Source organism: Peromyscus californicus, unplaced genomic scaffold (genome assembly GCF_007827085.1).
Source record: "Peromyscus californicus insignis strain IS unplaced genomic scaffold, ASM782708v3 Scaffold_4__1_contigs__length_199733344, whole genome shotgun sequence".
Lineage (NCBI taxonomy): Eukaryota > Metazoa > Chordata > Mammalia > Rodentia > Cricetidae > Peromyscus > Peromyscus californicus.
Window position 1 is genome coordinate 84,784,979 of NW_026294562.1, and position 19,842 is coordinate 84,804,820.

The window sequence follows — 19,842 nt, forward strand, 5'->3', positions numbered from 1 at the left end:
TCCTGAAATGGCTCTATATTATTTTTACCCAGATTGGGTAATTTACTACCATTATTATTTTTCAGTAGAGTTTTTTGTTCGTTTTTGTTCTGTTTTGTTTTAAACACCTGCTATTCCAGGAATGGATAGGCATGAGCTCCAGCAGTACAGCCTTCTCCCCCACTTCCCCCTCTTCTGACAGCACAGGCTGGCACCTCACATGAACTTGGGTTCTTCTCTTTGAGTTCTTTCTTTCCTTTTCTTACATTTTTCTTCACCCACTTCAGGAAATTCTTCCTGATTTCAGAGTGCTTAATATGTTCAACACACACATTAATTCCCTTGTCAAGAACCCTGCCCTGGCTTTTTTGACAACAACGCCAACTTCATGCTGGGCAACTTTGAGGTGCTCCTGGTTTTGCCATGGTAACATTTGTGGGGTGCTCTCTTTTGAAGAGTACATCATGAGGAGCCTTAATTGTCAACTTGACACAGCCTGGGGTCATCTGAGAGGACCCTCAATTAAAGAATTGTCGGCGATCAGTTTGGCCTGTGTGGGACTGTCTTGATTGGTAACTGATGCAGGAGGGTCCAGCCCACTATAAGCAGTACTATCCCTAGGTGGGCGGTCCTGGGCTGTATAAGAAAGCTAGCTATGATAATCCTTTACAACAATCTATAAACATTTGTTCTTATACCCATTGATAAGTGTAGTCTTTACCCTTCATCAAAGAAACTTCTTTTTGCAACAGATGGAGACCACTACAGAAAACTGCAATTAATCAGAATGCAGAGCTGTGGAGCCCAGTCCCAGTGGATGTGTCTACAAAACACTCCCACACCTAAGGCTCAGGGTATGTTGCAAAAGAGGGGGCAGAAAGATTGTAACAGCCAAAGGATCAAGGGATTTGCTCTGATACTGTGTCTCCTCATAATATCAGAAGCTACACTGTAAAGTCTCACTGATGCGACTACTGAAATGTGAGCTGAACAAAGCTGACACCAATGGACTACCAAACTGGATAGAGAGAAGCCCACCAGGCCTCAAACCTACACAAAGAACTATTTATAGTTGGTCTGTCTCAGTTGTTTACACTGAGGAAATGTAGGAGGAGCAGGAGAGGTGGCCTTCCCCAAAGAAGAGCACACCAATGGGTTGCCCAGTGCCAAAGGGTCAGCCCCGAAAACATACACACAGGTTAGTACATGTATGTATGCATGCAATAAACCATTAGTGAAAAAAGAGGCTATAAATTTGAAGGAGAGCAGGGAACAGCATATGGGAGGGTCTGCAGGGAGGAAAGGGAAGGGGAAAATGGAATTAAATTATAATTGCAAAAAAACAAAATAAAAATAAAAAGGAAAGCTAGCTATGCATCCGCCAGTGGGCAAGCCAGGGCCAACAGCATTCTTGTATCATTTCTGCCTCCAGGTTTCTTCCCTCAGTAATGGACTGTAACCAGGAAGTGTAAGACAAAACCTCTTTTTCCTCTCCAGGTTGCTTCTGGTCATGGCGTTTGTCGCTACTGAGATCAAACTAGAAGAAGCAAGAACCTACTTGCTTGATATCTACAGCATCATCCTTCTTCTAGACTGACATATGTGTGGTCCGAGGAATAATTCATGTTTCCTAAAAGCCCTAGAGAGTGTGTATTGGGTGCCTCTCAACTCTCTTTTTATTTGTCATTTAGGCAAATTACCACAAGATGGCAGCTCCATCCTAAAGGAAGAACTGGGGCTACCCCAGTGTGGGTTTTTGTTTTGTTTTGTCTTTTTGTTTGTTTTGTTTTCTGTTGTTGTTGTGTTCTTTTTCCCCTCCCAAGACAGGGTCTCACTATGTAGCCCTGGCTGTCCTGGAATTCACTCTGTAGACCACGCTGGCCTTGAACTCACAGAGATCGGCCTGCCTCTGCCTCCTGAGCGTTGGGATTAAAGGCATGTGCCAGCTAGTCCCCTTGTTTTTAAATCACAAAATAATTTAAGAGTGCTCACAAATGCTGTGACCTGGCCAGTCTGTTTGTGGGTAGATAGCCGAACAACTGAAAGCAGAATCTCCCAGAGGTGTCTACCCGTGTTCACAGTGATTGATACGATGGAAGCCACCAGAATGTTCAGACAAATGAATGGACAAACAAAGTGTGGTCCGACATACACAATGAGGTGTTGAATGTGCTTAAAAAGGAAACGCTACAAATAAGGGAAATAAGCCAGACACAAAAAGACACACATTGCCACTCTTAGGCTGTATCTAGGGTAGTCAGAGCATAGAACTAGAAAGTAGAATGCTGGTTGCCGGGGGCTGGGGAGAGTGGGGAGTGGGGAGTGGTTTAATGGACGTAGCGTTTCAATTTCACAAAATGAAAAGTTCAGAAGATGAATTACACAGCCACATGATGACTCTTGTTATGTATTTCTGTTGTTTGAGACAAGGTCTTATTATTCAGCCCAGGTTAGCCTTGAACTTGTAACCTTCCTGACTCAGTCTCTCAGTGTTGGGATTGCAGTCCATGCACCACAAAATGCCCAACTTTGTTGGGCATTATCTGGTGCATGTGTATGCACATGTTCCTTCCTTTACTCTCCATCTTATTTTTTATGGCAGGGTCTCTCACTGACCTGGGGCTGGGTTATTTGACTTGACTGGCTGACTAGCAATCCCCAGGGCTCGATCCTCCTTTCTCCACCTCTCCAGTGTGGGGGTTACAGACACACACCACCACACTCGGCTTTTATATTGGTACTGGGGGTCAAGCTCAGGTCTTCATGCTTGTGAGGCAAGCCGTCTCCCCAGCCCAGTTATGCACTGCTTTTTGTTTTGTTTTGTTTGTTTGTTTGTTTTGGTTTTTTCGAGACAGGGTTTCTCTGTGTAGCTTTGTGCCTTTCCTGGAACTCACTTGGTAGCCAAGGTTGGCCTCAAACTCACAGACATCCACCTGGCTCTGCCTCCCGAGTGCTGGGATTAAAGGCGTGTGCCACCACCACCCGGCCCAGTTATGCACTGTTAATGAACACTCAGAAGAGCGCTCATAGAGAAACAGCTGTAGGACTCCCGCTGACAAAGTGGGTCTGAGCCAGACTCTCAGTGAGCAGACACATCATTTTCCTTTAATCTTCTAAATCTCCCACAGCAACTATTATCTCAACCCTTTACCCTCCCTGAAGGTCCCTGGTTGTTGAAATAATGTAGGTGGATAACCTTGGAAGCCAGCCTGTGGCCTGGCATTGCAGACACACCATCACTTAAATACCAAAGAAAAGTCCTCCCTTGCTGGAAAATCTGTTCAAAGACAGAGTTACCTGCTGACAGCCAGGCCACCTGGAGCAATTTTAACGAGATAAAATAATGAGATACTTGTCAGTTGCCTGACCTACTGGAGTTTGCAAAGCCCTGTTCATGTACTGTCAAATTTCATCCTCAATGTAATTTGAAAGCAGCTACTATTTATGTGCAAGTTCCAGGAAACTGAGGCTCTGAGAAGTCAGGGACCTCAGTGAGTGGCAGGGCTAGTCCCAGGTTTATTCAACTCCCAATGCATTGCTTTGTAATTAGCAGTTTTCCAACAGATAGAACTTGGGCCCATGAGCTGACAAAACCCCTTTGTCAACTCTGGCATTGACTCCATTGAGTAAAAATAAGTAAGGGAAGACTCATGGGCTGGTCTAAGGTTTCTAGGTGAGCCTGTATGAAAGGACAGATACCAGGAGCTAGGGTGGGGTATCTCAGTGGTGAAACACTTGGCTATCATGCATGAGAACCTGGGCTTGTTCCCCAGTACCACCCCAGAAATAAAGCAAAATGAAATTACATGATACAACTACCTGGCCATCCTGGCCATTCTGAAAAACAAGAGGGGTGGGGCGTGAGGGAGAAGGGGAGAGAGAGAGAGACAGAGAGACAGAGACAGAGACAGAGAGACAGAGAGACAGAGACAGAGAGGAGAATTCTACATGATCTCTTGTGTTTTAAGTATTGGTGATTGGACTGGGCATGGTGATGCATGCCTAATCCCAGCACTTGGGAAGCAGAGGCAGGTGGATCTCTGTGAGTTCCAGGTCAACCTGGTTTATATAGTGAGTTCTAGGCCAGTCAGGGCTACACAGAACTACCATGCTTTAAGCTGCCTCAAACAAAGAAACAAACAAACAAATATATAGGCTGGAGAAATGGCTCAGTGGTTAAGAATACTGACTGCTCTTTCAGAGGACCCAGATTCAATTTCCAGTACCTACGTGGCTGCTGATAACCATCTGTAACTCCAGTTCCAGGGCTTCTGATGCCCTCTTATGCCCTCTGCAGGCAATGCACACACATGATGCACAGACATACATGTAGGAAAAACACCCGTACATGTAAAATAAAATGAAAGTGTTGGTGATTGTATTACTCATTTGGAATACTATGACAAAACACCTTTAGCTCATTAACTTTAGAACAACATAGGTTTGTTGCTCACAATTTAAGAGGCCAAAAGTCCAAGACTAAGCAGCTGACAAATTCAGTGTGTGGTGAAGCTCACTTGCTGGTTCATGGACAGACCTTCTCACTATCCTCACATGGTAGAAGGGTCCAGAAGCCTCTCTTGGCCCCCTTTTATAAGGGGACTAATCCCACTAATGGTGTCTCCACTTTAAGACCAAATCTTCTCCGAATACTATCACACTGGTGATTCTGTTTCAATGTATAAATTGCATGGGGCTGGGGTCACAGCTTAATGGGTAAAGCGCCTGTCTGGTAAGTAAATGAGGACCTGTGTTCCATCACTAGAGCCCACATTTAAAAAGCCAAGCACGGTGGCATGTGCTATGATGCTAGACCTGGTAGGCGGAGTCAAGGGCTCTCAGGGGCTCTCAGGCCTGCTCAGCCCGCTAGGTGAGTTCCAGTGGAAGACCCTCCCTTTAAAAAAAAAATTAGAGCACTGGCTCCTCTTCCAAAGGTCCTGAGTTCAATTCCCAGCAACCACATGGTGCCTCACAACCATCTTGTAATGAGACCTGGCGCCCTCTTCTGGCCTGCAGGCTGAACACTCACTGTATACACGACAAATAAATAATTAAAAAAAAAAAAAGAAAGAAAAAAAAAATTAAAGAATGAACAGTTTCTGAGACACAACAAGATTGTTCTTTGGCCTCCGCATGCATGCACACACATATGCATCTACACACAATGAACAAGTTCACACACGTGTGTGCAAACACACACAGAGAAAGCACTTTAGGTAGAGCAAGCATTCAACACTATTGGGGGTAAACTGGAGTTGTAGAAAAAGCACTGTGGCAGGGGTAGAAGGGAGGGGTAGGGGTGGAAAGGGTAGGCATATAAGAGGGGTGGTAAACAAACCAGGCCTGTGGCTGTCTATGGTCTGTGGGTCTCCAGGTTGCTACCTTGCCCTATCTGACATCCTCAAGGTCTCCTGAAAGCAAAGAATATTCTAGAACACATGCTAAATTCCCAGCTTTCAGACTAGCTGTGCTTGCTACCACCCACGCAGACTTTTTGTTTTGTTTTTTCGAGACAGGGTTTCTGTGTAGCCCTGGCTGTCCTGGAACTCGATCTGTAGACCAGGTTGGCGTCAAACTCATACAGATCCACCTGCCTCTGCCTCCCGAGGGCTGGGATTAAAGGTGTGAGCCACCATGCCCAGCCACCCACTCAGATTTTTAAACAACAGATCAGGGACCTACAACCCAAACTCCCAAGTCCACTCCAAGGTGGGAACTGACGGGAGTAGTCTGCTGCACTGCAAAACTTACCAGGTCAGAGTCTGGGCATAGATCAGTTCTAGAACATTCCTGGCAATGTCAAACTCCTGTAAGCTGAGACTTGTGAGGAATTTCATCCCAATGAACCTGTGAAAACATACTACATTTAGTGCTCAAACGACAATTCAGAGCACCCCCGTGACCAGTACAAACAGCAGCAGAGACCCTCAATAGTTAAGAATGAAGCTGCAGGTCCTAGAGCAGTTTCTCTAGTAGTGGAGGAAACCGGGGAGATGTGGGATTATTGCAATGCAGTCAAGTAGGGAGCTACTATGATGATTGTAAACAATTCTAGAGGATGTTGGCCGCCCTCATTTAAATCAGCCAACCTACTTTCTGGTTGATCCCATTCTTTATTACATTTTTTTTTCCCATGAAGCAAATAAGCCAAGCGCCTCCCAACCCACATGCATTTTTAAAAACTATTTTTGGTGCTGAGGATGGAACCCGGGGCCTTGTATATGCTAAGTGTGCCCTCTACCACTGAGCCAACTAAGCCACACATACGGTTACTGCCTTAGAGCCAGTGATGCTCTGTGTTCCCTAAGGAAGAAAACAAGCTCTCTATATACTTTGGGGAAACTTTATTTCTTTTTCTTGCTCTCTTAAATATTGTTTTTGTTAATTCTTGGAGAATATCACACAATGCGTTTTGATCGTATCCACCCTCCCTCCCCCACCTCCACCCTCTCCACCATCACCTCCTTACCCACCCGACTTGGAACTCTTCTCCCTTGCTGTCAAGTCCAGTGTGTGTTGCCCAGCTGCTCTTGGGAACACACCTGCCCTGGCGTGTGGTTGACCGACCAGGGCTTACATCATTCTTTAATGACATTTTCTTTTCTCCTTTCTTACTATTATTTTTCTGACTCTTTGTTGGTGTGTCTGATGTGTGTCTGCGTGTGTCTGCACATTCATGTGTGTGCACACATGGCACAGTGTGCATATGGAAATCACAGGGCCATCTTGGTGTTAGTTCTCCTACCTTGCTTGAGGCAGGGTCTTTTGGTGAGTTAGTTTTGGGAGCTTCTCCTGTCTCCCATTAGGAGCACTGGGATGATAGATATGCCTACCACAACTGGCTTTATGTGGGTTCTGGGGATTCAAACTCAGGCCCCATGCTTGTATGATAAAACCTTCACTCACTGAGCCGTCTCCTCAGCCAGATTTCTTTATACAGGGAAGTTTCCACCTCCCCCGAAATTTCTGTTAATAAAAATGCTTCTCCCCTTTCCATTCAGGCGCTGGACAGAGGCTGGAATAGAAGCAAGCCTGGACAGAACTGATGAAACTGGCATGGAGAAAACGTGGCACTATATCATGGCATCTCACTCTAGAGAAGCCAGAGTGTAGCTGGGTGATAAAGAATTTACAAGTCTCAGGCCCTGGGTTACAGCCTCAGCAAAAGCAATGCCCAGAAAGAAGAAGTGCACATCAAATCACTACAAAGTGAGTGAATAAAAACAGAACAGATCCCCCACAGGCTCAGCAGAGAGTGCTTACTTAGCACCACAAGGTCTTGTGTCTCTCCCCACCCCAGCACTGCAAAAAAAAAATATAAATAAAAAAGAACCACATCTGCCCAGTAGTCACAGTGCCTCCCTCAGTCCTGTACATCTGCATCCAAAATAAAGACCACGGTCTGCTGCGTAAAAACATCGTCTGCAAGGATCCCTCTAACCTGAAACGAGGATCCGTGTTCTGTGCAGCAAAACCATTTGACTGTACTTTTCGGAGACTATAGAGTATGGTACAGTATGCACACATGTGGTAATGTGTATGTAGAGAAATTGGAGGAGGGGGAGGGTCAAGCTGGGTGTGGTGGTACACACCTACAATTCCAGCACTTGAAGGCTGAGGCAGGAGGTTTGTTAGGAGTCTGAGGCTGGCCTGTGCTATGTAGCAAGTCTCTGCCTCAAAAGGAACAAACAATAACAACAACCCCACAAATATGGAGGTATATATATATTAAAACTATCTATAGTAGATAAGGATTTTAGTGTGGGCTGGAGATATGGCCTAGGTGTTAAGAGCACTGGCTGCTACTGCAGAAGACCCAAGTTCAGTTCCCAGGACCCTCACTGAGTGTCTCACAACTGCCTGTTAACTCCAGTTGCAGAGGATTTGACGTCCTCCTTGGGTGGCTGAATGTACATGTGCACATGGTGCACATACACTCACACATACATACACACACAACAATAAACAAGTAAAAAATCTTGAAAAATAATACACATGTGGTTGGAGACCCAGCTCAGTGGTGCAGTGGTTGCCCAGCATGTCTGAGGTCCCAGGTTCCATTCCCACGTCACAGACAGGAGAGAATGAGAGAAAGGGAGAGACAGATTCCAAGTAGCTCGGTTTCTGTTTTATTTCTGGAATTTTTGTCCAACTAGAAGGTTGGGTAGAGTCAACCTAAACCCTGTGAGCTGTCAGGTTGAGGTGGAATGTAGTTAAGTTAGAAGAGAACAGCACCCTGAAGGACAATGGGCGGATTAGACACACACAGCAGACGTGGCAGGAACCCACACTTTCTCTGGTTGCAGAGCCACTCACAACTGACTGTTACCTCCTCAGAAACTCCCCCAGTAAGGAATCAGCCAATGAGAACACGAAGTCCATGAGAAGGAGCCGGTAGATGTCCTGGCCAATGAGCGTCTCCCAGCACTGGAAGGCAGACAGGAGTCAGGGTCAGGCAGGGCTGGTGGCCCTGCTCAGCTCATGTGGGCACAGTTTGATCACACCCTGTGTACCCAGAAAAGCAGACTTAATCTGTAAAAACAGCCAGTGTGTGTGTGTGTGTGTGTGTGTGTGTGTGTGCTCTTGTGTGTGTGTGTGTGTGTGTGTGCTCTTGTGTGTGTATGTGTGTGTGGTGTGTGCTCGTGTGTATGTCTGTGTGTGTGTGTGTGGTGTGTGTGTGTGTGGTGTGTGCTCGTGTGTATGTGTGTGTGTGTGGTGTGTGCTCGTGTGTATGTGTGTGTGTGTGGTGTGTTTGTGTGTGTGTGTGTGTGTGTGTGGTGTGTGCTCGTGTGTATGTCTGTGTATGTGTGTGTGTGTGTGTGCATATTCTCTTTCTGCACTTCTCTTTCTACCCCATAAGGCTCACAGCTCACATGTACAAAAATTTCCCCATCTTATCACCGCTACTTCTAAGATATTTCATCTCTGCCCTGTCCCTTCTAGACCCCATTTCCCCACCAGGACTAAGCATTTTCCTCAGGAGACTAAGAAGCATGGAGGACTAACAACATTCCTCCTCTTTCTATTTATTGACTTCTACATTGTATAAATGTATGGAACTTACAAGTAATAAAAGTATTATTTTAAAAAGTGACTAGAGGTTTTTACAAGTTGGTGTAAGCTGGTGGACAGCGACCCCCACAGGAAGTCAGAGCCATGAGAGGACGTACTGGCAGCTTTCAGATCTGGCTGAAGAAGAAGGAAGGTTTCCGTATATAGCCCATGGACTCATGGATGGATAGATGAGTAGATACATGAGTACAAGAATGGATAGCTGGTAGATGCAGAGAGAAATAGGGGTAGATGGATGGGTGAATGGGAAGATGGGTGGATAAATGGGTGGATGGGAAAATGACTGGGTAAATGGATACATGGAAAGACACATGGATAGGTGGATAAGTGGATGGGTGAATGGGTGGATAGATGATAGTTGAATAAGTGAATGACTAGATTAAATGACTGGATGGATGGATACATAAATAAATGAATAGATGGACAGAAGAATAAATGGGTAGCTATAACATGATATGTTCTCTAATATCCTTACTTAGAAAGCTGGTTTGGGGCCAGGTGGTGGTGGTGCACGCCTTTGATCCCAGCACTCAGGAGGCAGAACCAGGTGAATCTCTGTGAGTTCAAAGCCAGCCTGGTCTACAGAACGAGATCCAGGACAGGCACCAAAACTACACAGAGAAACCCTGTCTCAAAAAAAACAAAAAACAAAAAAAAAAAGAAAGAAAGTTGGTTTTGAACATCTTTGATGATTAGGATTTGGTGAAGATACTGTGTTAAGACAAATAATTTGAGTCCAGACTTAGCAATGTTATTTTGGCCAGTATGGTCCCTCAGGGACCAGTGTGTCCTAGCACGGGAAGTGGAGTCAAAGAAATAAGGGATCTCTTACACTGTCACTGGACAAAAGGGGAGAAAGTGTATGATACAGAGGTTTTTTTGTCATGGGGAAACTAGTGGTAGAAGCAGAGATATTCCAAGGAGAGGGCCTTGGAACCAATGAGGTTATCTTTCTTTTGAGGCCTTATGGGGCACCACTGTCAGAGTGCAAGGACCAGAAACCCATGCTCTGAGGCAAGAGAAGGTGAAAAGCCATGGTGAGTGTGGGAGAGCCGGGGACAGTCAGGGTCAGGATGTGAGTGATAGCCAGATGAGCTACATGTCTGGGGATCAGCAGAGCCCATGGTGTCTGGGGTAGGACAAAATGGAACATCAAAGCTCAAGAAGGATCTGTGCTCAACCTCAGGCTATTTGAACAGATTAGCCTCAGAAATGCTGTCTATTGTATGCCCACCATAGGCTGGTCACAGTACTCACACTACCCCTGATACTGAATAGTGCCCATCTTACAGATACAAAGACTGAGGCTAAAGAGACTGAGTGATTTTGATTGGCATCTCAGCTTTTCCACGAAGACCTCCTGCTTTAAGCTGCTTCCCAGACCAGCTTCTTTCCTCTCCTCTTTCAAAAGGGAAGTATGACAGCTCTCAGGAAACTAAAGGCCAAGAAACAAACTCAAGGCAGAACATCACATAAATCTCACCTCTTCACCAGACAGGGCCACGATGTTGAGCCAGTAGTAACAAAGAATTCCAACGATGGAGATCTTCAGAAGGATGTTTCTAAATAACAGAAGGGGAAATGGCTCTGGTCACGCTCATTGGCAGACTTCTGTGCTGTTGGTCAGTGTTCCCTGTAGGCATGCAGTAGGACAGACATCTCTGCCTGCCCTCCGAGCCTGGATATGCCCATAAGACAAGTTCTAGCAGGTGAACTATGAGCAGAAACGCCATGTGTCCGTTCTAGCCGTGAGCACTGCACATCACTCTGAGACCCTCCAGAACCCACTGCCCTTCTTTACAAGGGCAGTCAGCACTGTCTCAGATGTGCGTTGATGCCTCAGCCTGGGTTCCTTGGGGACTAGCATGCACACAACCTTCTCTCCAGTCCACAATGTACGTGTAACACTACCAAGAAGTAAATTTTTGTGTCTCATGCCACTGAGATTGGGGAGGCTTGCTACTGCAGCAAAAATTTAATCCATTCTGACTAATACACTCTCTTCTGTTGACCCTGCAAATGAACCAGTTTCTCTCCCATTAAAGCCCACTAGAGTAATAAGAAATGTGCTTAATATTTATTTATTGAATGCCCACCCAAGATGCTGTACTGAGTCGCTAGTTAAATCATCTCAACCCGTATAATTCTACCACAGGTGGTATGTTACACTCATCTTTCCCAAACTTCAAGTGTGACAGCAATCCCTCATATTTACCTCTCTATGCATACCTAATGCATTAGTTAATTTTCTCATTGCTGTGACCTGTTAAGAAGTGAGTTAAAGAGGCTTTTGTTTGTTTTGTTGGCTCACAGTTTGAGGATGAAGCCTATCCTGTAAGAGCAGACATGGCAATAGAAACATGAGCAGTTGGTCACATTTCATACACAGGAAACAAAGAGAGATGGATCTGGTGCTCAGCTTTTTTTTTTTTTTTTTTTGCTTTTCATTCAGCCTGGATCCTGGCCCACAGGACCCGGTGCTGTCCACAGCTAGAGTGGGTCTTCCCACTTCAACTCACCCAGTCTGGAAACTCCCAGACTTGCCTGGAGATTTGTCTGCTAAATAATTAGAGAGCCTATTGAGTTGACAATCAATATCAGCCATCACACCTAAGAAAGTGGAAGCCTGGCCCAGTGGGTGGATTGGGAGGAATGATGATGGCACGAGAATCATCTATGGTTAGAATTTTTCATAGCATAAATTGAAAATAATCAACTCACTGATTTATTGATCCATTCACTCACTAATTATTCTTGAGCATCTGGAATGTCCCAGGCACTGTGAGCAAGAAAACAATTTCCCCTTACTCGTGTGTGTGTGTGTGTGTGTGTGTGTGTGTGTGTGTGTGTGTGTGTGTGTGTATGCTGGGGGAGATAATAACTAAAATGCTAAGAAGTGGAAGGAAATTATAATGTAAGGAATAAGAGTGTGAGGGAAGACACTGAGAAAGGACAACACTTAAGAGAAGCTGAAATGAAGTCAGGAAACAAGCCCCAGGGCCATATGTAGGAAGAGACTTTCAGGCAAAGAGAGCAGCCAGAGCAGAGGCAGGTATGGAGTTAGACATGTCTGAGAACACTTGGGAGCCCAGTAAGGAGCATAATGAGGAGAAAGACAGAACATAGGCTGGCCCATGGACCTTGGGTCAGATTTCCAAGGCCACAGAGAGGAGGGACTCCGGAGGTGATCTGTGAGGACACTATGAATTGTGCAGATCCATGGTCAGAGCCAGGAGTCAGCAAGAGAATCAGCCAGGAAGAGGCTGCAAGGACAGAAACTGGGTAGCTTTGGTTTTTGTGTATTAAACTTTGGCTGCATCTCTTGTACATAGAAAGGGGTGTCAACTTTGAGCCAAGGAGTCACTAAGAACATCCTCCTTTCTGTTTGTGTGGATGAATTTAAAAAATATGCCTTCTCCTCCTGCATGAGGCAGTGGGTACCAGGGCTCCTTAGTCAGGAACCCTTGCACAATACTTGTCCATCTGTGCAGTGACACTTGAGAATTAGGTTAATTCTCAGGCCAGCAGCCATCGAAAAGGTAAGCCACCATCTAGTAAAAAAGCATCCATACTCAATAATCACATTTTCCAGGGTTCTTTGAAGGCTGTTGTGCTGGATAGTTTTACGTCAATGTGACACAAGCTAACGTCATCTGATATTAGGGAACCTCAATTAAGAAAATGCCTCTCTAGGACTGGGCTGCAGGCAAGCCTGTAGGACATTTTCTTAATTCATGGTTGATGGGGGAGCACAGCCCATTGTAGGTGGGGCCACCCCTGGGCTGTTGGTCCTGGATTCTATAAGAAAGCAGGCTGAGCAAGCCATGGGGAGCAAGCCAGTAAGTAGCACCCCTCCATGGCCTCTGCATCAGCTCCTGCCTCCAGGTCCCTGCCTCAGTTGAGTTCCTGTCTTGACTTCCTTCAGTGATGAACAGCCATGTGGAAGTGTACATCTTTCCTCCCCAACTTGCTTTTGACCAGGGTGTTTCATCACAGCAATAAAAACTCTAACTAAGACAACTGTTAACCCATCACATGAGACTTCATTCCTGGAATGCCTTCCTTCAGGAACATTCGACACTTGAATGGAACTCCTTCCAGCTCCTGGAAATGAGCTATAATCAGGTGTAACACACCTACCGGATCAGGAGGACGTAGACTTCCTGTCTTGGTACCTCGTACCTCTCCACCAGGCGGAACATGGAGTAGAAGCGAGGCACAGCCAGGTTGATGCAGGACACGACAAACGGTAATAACAGCACCGCCCCAGGGTTCCTGTGCGTCTTCAAGAACTGCAGGGTTGGAGGATAAGCCTTAGAGGTCTGTGGAGCTGTGGACCCTCTCCACACAATCAGAGGGTCTGAAGTAGAGAACCCCACACACAGTTCCTATGAGGCATACTGAATCTCAGAGAGGTAAATCCGTCTTCCCAAGGTCACCCAGCAAGGAAGCATTCAATCAGATCAGCGCCAGTTAGTTTTTCTTGTCAGCTTGATACTACCAAGAGTCAAGTGCTAAGGGGGAACCTCAACTGAGGAACCGCCTAGATCGGAATGACCTGTGGTTATACATATGGGGCACTGTCTTGACTGGTAATTGATGCAGAAGGGCCAAGCTCACGGTAGGCAGCACCAGCCCTAGACAGGTGTTCCTGGGCTGTCTAAGAAGCTAGCTGATCATGAGCCTTGAGGAAGCCAGCAAACACTGTTTACCCATGCCCTGCCTCCAGCTTCCTGCTTGAGTTCCTGGCCTGACTCCCCCCAAGTGATGGACCGTGACCTGGAAGTATAAGCCAAATAAGCCTTTTCCTCTCCAGGTTGGTTTTGGTCAGAATATTTTATCACAGCAACAAAGTGGAAATAGTCGGTGACCGGAACTCAAACAGCTCTGCTGGGACTTGGCTCTCCTTACCAAGATGCCTTGGGCTAGGAAATGGAGTTCTCTTGTTGTGGAAACAAAGTCTATTTTAGCCATGGTGCAAGGGAACTAAACACCATGGGATTTCTCCTGCGACTCTATTATTATTATTTCATCATCATCATCATCATCATCATCATCATCATCATCATCATTGGGGGGGTGAGACAACGTCTTCTTATGTAGCCTTGGCTATCCTTGGAACTCATTATGTAGATCAAGCTGGGTTCAAACTCACAGAAATCCGTCTGACTCTGCCTCCCGAGTGCTAGGATTAAAGGCCATGTGCTACCATGCCTGGCCCCCATTTTTTATTTATTTTTTGAAACTAAAATATAGCTACAGTATTTTCTCTCTTCCCTTTCCTCTTTCTCACTCCTCTCCTGTGTATACCCCACCCTGCTCTCTTTCAAATTCATGGCCTTTTTAAAATTGCTGTTCTACATATATATTATATTCATGTTCCATTCTCCTTCTCCTGGGGCACAACCCTACCTGTATCCACTCCTAGAGGCCTTGAAAGCACCTGTGACCTCTTGGTATACCTTTTGGAACCCTCATATCGTGGCGTGCGTAGGATGTAAAGTTACAGGCCTGTGTGTTTAAATACTTGGTCCCCAGCTGGTAGCACAGTTTTGGAAGGCTGTGAAACATTGGGGCAGAAAGCATGGCTGCAGAAAATGTATCACAGGGGGCCAGCTTTTGAAGGGCAAAGCCTAGTCTCTGGTGCCTCCCATATGCTCTGCTTCTTAACCCATCAAGACGGTTCACCCACTCAGATCTATGCTAGCCATGCCCAGCCACCACGTCTTCCCCTGAAATTGTGAGCCAAGGTAACTCCTTCCCCCCTGGCACTGTCTCTGTCACAACTCTGAGGAAATTAACCAACATGTCTGGGTCCTAATGCTGCCTCTCTGCCCCATACTGAGCAGCTGAGGGGAAACCTGGGTGACAGGCGTCTCTGAGCCAGGGGAGCATCCCTCAAGCCACAGGGACTAACTAGAATCCAGTGAGATGAAATAAGGCCAAGGCCAGTCACGGAAGCTGTGCTTACCAGTGATTGACAGCCACTGGGGTTATGCCAATCGTAGATCCTGCTCAGCCCAGCGAAGGTGCCTGGGCCAGGGGATGGTTCTGAGATGTCTGTGCCTCAGTAGGCAAATGCAGGAGGCAAAGCCTCTCTACCTGCAAATGCCCAACCACAGCTTACACCCCATGTGGTCAATGGCAGGCCCCTAAAGACTGATTCAGTTCTCCTCTTTAAAGTCAGACTTTACTACGGCCAACGCAACCCTTCAAGTGTGTGTGATCCCACACTCATTGTTTGTAGACCAGAGGTGGAACCCAGGGGCCAGAAAAGATTAAGCCACGCAGGGGAGTTACTGAGCATCTACTCTGTCAAGGTGTTGTGGGGGCCTGGGGACAGAATAACGAAGAATGATAAGTGTCTATAATCTCATCACTTGGGAGACTGAAGCAGGAAGATCAGGAGTTCCAGGCTAGCCTCCGTTGTAAAACAAGACTTTGTTTCAAAAAACAAAACAAACAAAAAAAAACAGAATGAAAAAACAGCAGAAATGAGAATCTGATCCCAGTTCTCTGCCAACGTCCCATCTCCACAGGAGCCCAGTGCCCCTTTCCCTGTGATGTCACGACACCACCAGGAACTCCGTCCGACCTGTGGGTCTGAGTCTGTGGTCATGGGAAAATAGGCGGTTCTGCAGTTTGAAGCAAGCCTCTGTGGGTAGGGCTGCTGCTGGCCATGGGGCCCAGCTGGAGGCCTCAGCTCTGCATCTTCCGCAGCAGCATCCCACTCCTCCCGGGCTCTTTCTGCTCCCGCCCTAAGGGTTACCTCAGAGTTATACTCAGCCAAGTAGTACACAGCGGCACAGCAGGCTGCAGCCACTCCAGTAGAGACCAGCCAGGCGGCTATGTGAGCAGAAAAGCGGGTCAGCTGCTGGTGGAGCGTGAGTCTGTCGTTCTCCTGGCGGATCTCAGACAGGTTCTCCTGCAAGTGCCAGACAGTCAAGTGGACCCACTGGCCCTTCCCCACCTCAGCAGAGATCCCCAGGATCATAGGGCCAGCCTAGACCACACAGGAGCTAGAGGGTAAGTCTGTGACCAAGGTGGATCATGGGAGACCAAGGGGAATCTCAGGACAGCAGAGAAGCTTCAAACTGCATTTCCATCTTAGGGGACCAGAGAGATGCAGTAGCCTAGGGTCACAATGTGTTTTTTATTTTGCTTCCCCATCTGCTCTTTCTTTCTCTTTTCTTCTTTCTTTCCTTCCCCTTACTCCCTCCCTCCCTCCATTCTCCCTCCCTCAGTCACTCCCTTCCTGCCTTCCTTCTCTTTGATCTTTGCATTTTGGAAAACAAAGGTCTTACTATATAGCTTAGCCTACCCTTAAACACAGAACCCTCCAGTCGCTGCCGCCCCAGGATGGCAGGTGTACACCACCCCAAAACACTCAACAGGAGCCTTTTCTTGATGACCAAGGGCAAGTACCACATGGAGGAAGAAGTGAAAGCTGTCGTCAAAGCCCTCTTATTGGTATTGATTACTACTCTCTCTCTTCTCTCTCTCTCTCTCTCTCTCTCTCTCTCTCTCTCTCTCTCTCTCTCTCTCTCTCTCTGTGTGTGTGTGTGTGTGTGTGTGTGTTTCTTTTTTGAGACAGGTTTTCACTCTGTAGCCCTGGCTGTCCTAGAACTCACTCTGTAGACCAGGCTGGCCTCGAACTCACAGAGATCCACCTGCCTCTGCCTCCCGAATGCTGGAATCAAAGGTGTGTGCCACCACCGCCCACCTGAAATCCTATCTCAAAAGGAAAGAGAAAGAGAAATGGGAAAGGGAAGGAAAGGGGCCGGGGGGGGGGGGGGGGGCAGGGAGAGTGTAGAGAGGAAAAAGCCATAGAAACACAGGGATGCGAGAAGGCTGGTGGGGAGGACTCTGGATCTGGGCCTTACCCTGATCTCAGTGCTCAGATTCTTCTGTTTTAGCTTCACAGCTTTGTCATGGGTGACAGTGAAGTCCCAGCAGAAGACAAGCTTAGCGATCCCCCTGGAGTATATATGGGGGTTGATGAAGTTGTTCCGGAAGTACTTGGCCATGCTGGGGAAGGCAGAAACCAAAACGTCCAAGCATTATTATGAAGGTGTTGAGGCATACAGGGACCAGGCATGTTTCTTACTGATAATAAAAAGCAACATGGACAATCCAAACTCTTCCCACAGAGAAGGGGAATTACCAGCACAATGTTCTATAAGTGACAGGAACAGACAGGCGTGGCTTGTAAGTTTGCATTCTGCCAATAGCGAGATCTTTGCCCCATTAAGTATTCTGAGCCTCAATTTTCACATCTGTATAACAGGGATAACAATAGTACCCACCTCACAGAGATATTATGAGAGTACCATCCATGTTGCCTCAATAAAAGATCAGCAAGCTATGGCTTAATCCATCACAGGGTTATCTCACATTTCTGGGGTCAGAAGTTAAGAGGGGGCTGGAGTCATGGCCCAGTCAGTAAAATGTTTGCTGTGCGAACATGAGGACCTGAGTCTGGATCCCCAGAGCCAATGTAAAAACGCCCAGTGTGCTAGCACATGCTCAAAGTCCCGCTCTAAGGAGCCAGAGGCAGGACCATCCCTGAACCTCACTGGCCCATCAGCCTAGTTAATCAGTGAGCCCAGGGTGGTGGAAACCCTGTCTCAAAGAGACAGACAGCATCAAAGAAGAGACCCAAGGTGTCCTCTGGTTCACACACACACACACACACACACACACACACACACACACACACACACACACAGAGTCAGGAAATGGATGTTGCAGGCCTGATGGGAAGATGTCACAGGCTGGCCTCCTTCCGAAGGGTCTAGAACTAACCCCATTCTCTCGCCTTCTCCAGCTTCCAGAGGCTTCCCTCCATTCTAGACTTGCAGCCCCTCCTCCATGTTCAAGACCAGAAAATAACATGTTCCTTCCCTCCCTCCTACCTGTCCCCTCCCTCCCACCTCTGCCCTCCCTCCACCCTCTCCCCTCCCTCCACCCTCTCCCCTCCTTCCTCCCTCTCCCTTCTCCCCTCCCTCTGACCTCTCTCTTTCCTCTGACCTCTGCCCTCCCTCTGCCCTCTGCCCTCCCTCTGACCTCTGTCCTCCCTCCGACCTCTCAGGCTCCCTGTGATTTTATTGGACCCACTTGACAATCCAAGACACCCCTCCCTACTTTTAAGATCCTTACTCACATTTGTAGGGCCCATGTGTTGTATTGTTTTGGAGACAGGGTATCTCCTTGTAGCCCAAGCTAGCCTGGAACTCACTATGTGGATCAGGCCAGTCTCAAACTTGTAAAGGTCTTTTTGCAGAATTACAGGTGTCCACCCCCCTGGCCAGAGTCCCTTTCGCATTGTGTGATGGTTAATCTTTGTCAACTCGATTAGACTAAGAGATGCCCATATTACTAAATCACACTCGGGGTGTCATGAGGTTGTCTCCAGAGATGATCATCAAAGGGGAAAGGGTCACCATGAAAGTGGGAACACGGTAGGGACCCAGATGAGACAAAAGTGAAGGAGGAGGCTGGCCAGTGCAGAGATGCTCTCTGCTAGGTTGTCAGGAAGGCTACTGAGAGGTAAGCAGCTTTGCTCCTCCAACTAGCCTGCCTCACCCTGGCCCAGGGACTGTGGGTCCAAGTGACCATGGACTGAGTTGTATGTGGCAATAATTTTGTCACAGTGATGGAGATGAATACACCTCACAAAATGATATGTTCATGGGTGCTACGAGTTGGAAATGGGAATCCTGGGGAGACATTACTCAGAAAGCCACAAGAGTCATGGCAGGAGGCATTCATTAGCTTCTGTTGTGAGATAATGGGTGTCTCAGACCAGGATTCCCTTGGCACCCAGCTGGACATGTTGTCCATGCAGAGTGAAACCAGTACTGCCCTCCCACAATGTATCGCCACTGAGTGACAGCTGAAAGAACATGTTCTAGTTTGATAAGTTTCAATGAAATCCCACTTTTCTTTGAACAGTGATGCTGGCAGGGAGGTTATATGAGCTAAATTATGAATTCCCCAAATTCAGATGTGAAAGTTGTAAGCCCTGGTAACATCAGTATACGACTGTATTAGGAGACAAGGTCTTTAAAAAAGTGACAACTAAAATAATGAGACCTCAGGGTGGGACCTAATAAAGATGCTGCCATTCTCATTAGAAGAAATTAGGCCTGGGATGCAGCTCCCCTCCAGAATTTCAAAAGAAAATGAGAGGAGGAAGAGGAAGAGGAAGATCAGGAAGAGGAGGAGGAAGAGAAGAGATAGGAGGAAGAAAGAGGGTGGAGAGGAGAGGTGAGGAGAGCCAGACAGACACAGTGGAAGACAACATGACGAGAGTGACTGTCCTGGTCAGCTTCCCGCCATGCTAACACACACCTAAGACCATCAGCTCATAAAGAGAGAAGCCATGGGTTTAGAGGCTTCCCATCATGGTAACACATACCTAAGAGTATCAACTTGAAAGAGAGAAGTCATGGGTTTAGAGGCTTCCCATCATGGTAACACATACCTAAGAGTATCAACTTGAAAGAGAGAAGTCATGGGTTTAGAGGCTTCCCATCATGGTAACGCATACCTAAGAGTATCAACTTGAAAGAGAGAAGTCATGGATTGAGAGGCTTCCCATCATGGTAACACATACCTAAGAGTATCAACTTGAAAGAGAGAAGTCATGGATTGAGAGGCTTCCCATCATGGTAACACATACCTAAGAGTATCAACTTGAAAGAGAGAAGTCATGGATTTAGAGGCTTCCCGCCATGCTAACACATACCTAAGACCATCAGCTCGTAAAGAGAGAAACCATGGGTTTAG

At 46.8% G+C, this 19,842-nt stretch overlaps 1 protein-coding gene across 2 annotated transcripts in view; it reads right to left on the reverse strand.

Annotated features, from left to right (window-relative positions):
* Positions 1 to 19,842, reverse strand: part of Tmc5 (transmembrane channel like 5) — a 56,451-nt gene that overhangs the window by 13,662 nt on the left and 22,947 nt on the right. For both annotated transcript variants that reach the window (XM_052711949.1, XM_052711948.1), the window contains 6 exons: positions 16,935 to 17,079; positions 15,821 to 15,976; positions 13,192 to 13,343; positions 10,535 to 10,613; positions 8,309 to 8,406; positions 5,731 to 5,826 (listed from right to left, as the gene is read on the reverse strand). In XM_052711949.1, the coding sequence (XP_052567909.1) occupies positions 5,731 to 5,826; positions 8,309 to 8,406; positions 10,535 to 10,613; positions 13,192 to 13,343; positions 15,821 to 15,976; positions 16,935 to 17,079 (726 nt within the window). The remainder of the gene's footprint in view (positions 1 to 5,730; positions 5,827 to 8,308; positions 8,407 to 10,534; positions 10,614 to 13,191; positions 13,344 to 15,820; positions 15,977 to 16,934; positions 17,080 to 19,842) is intronic.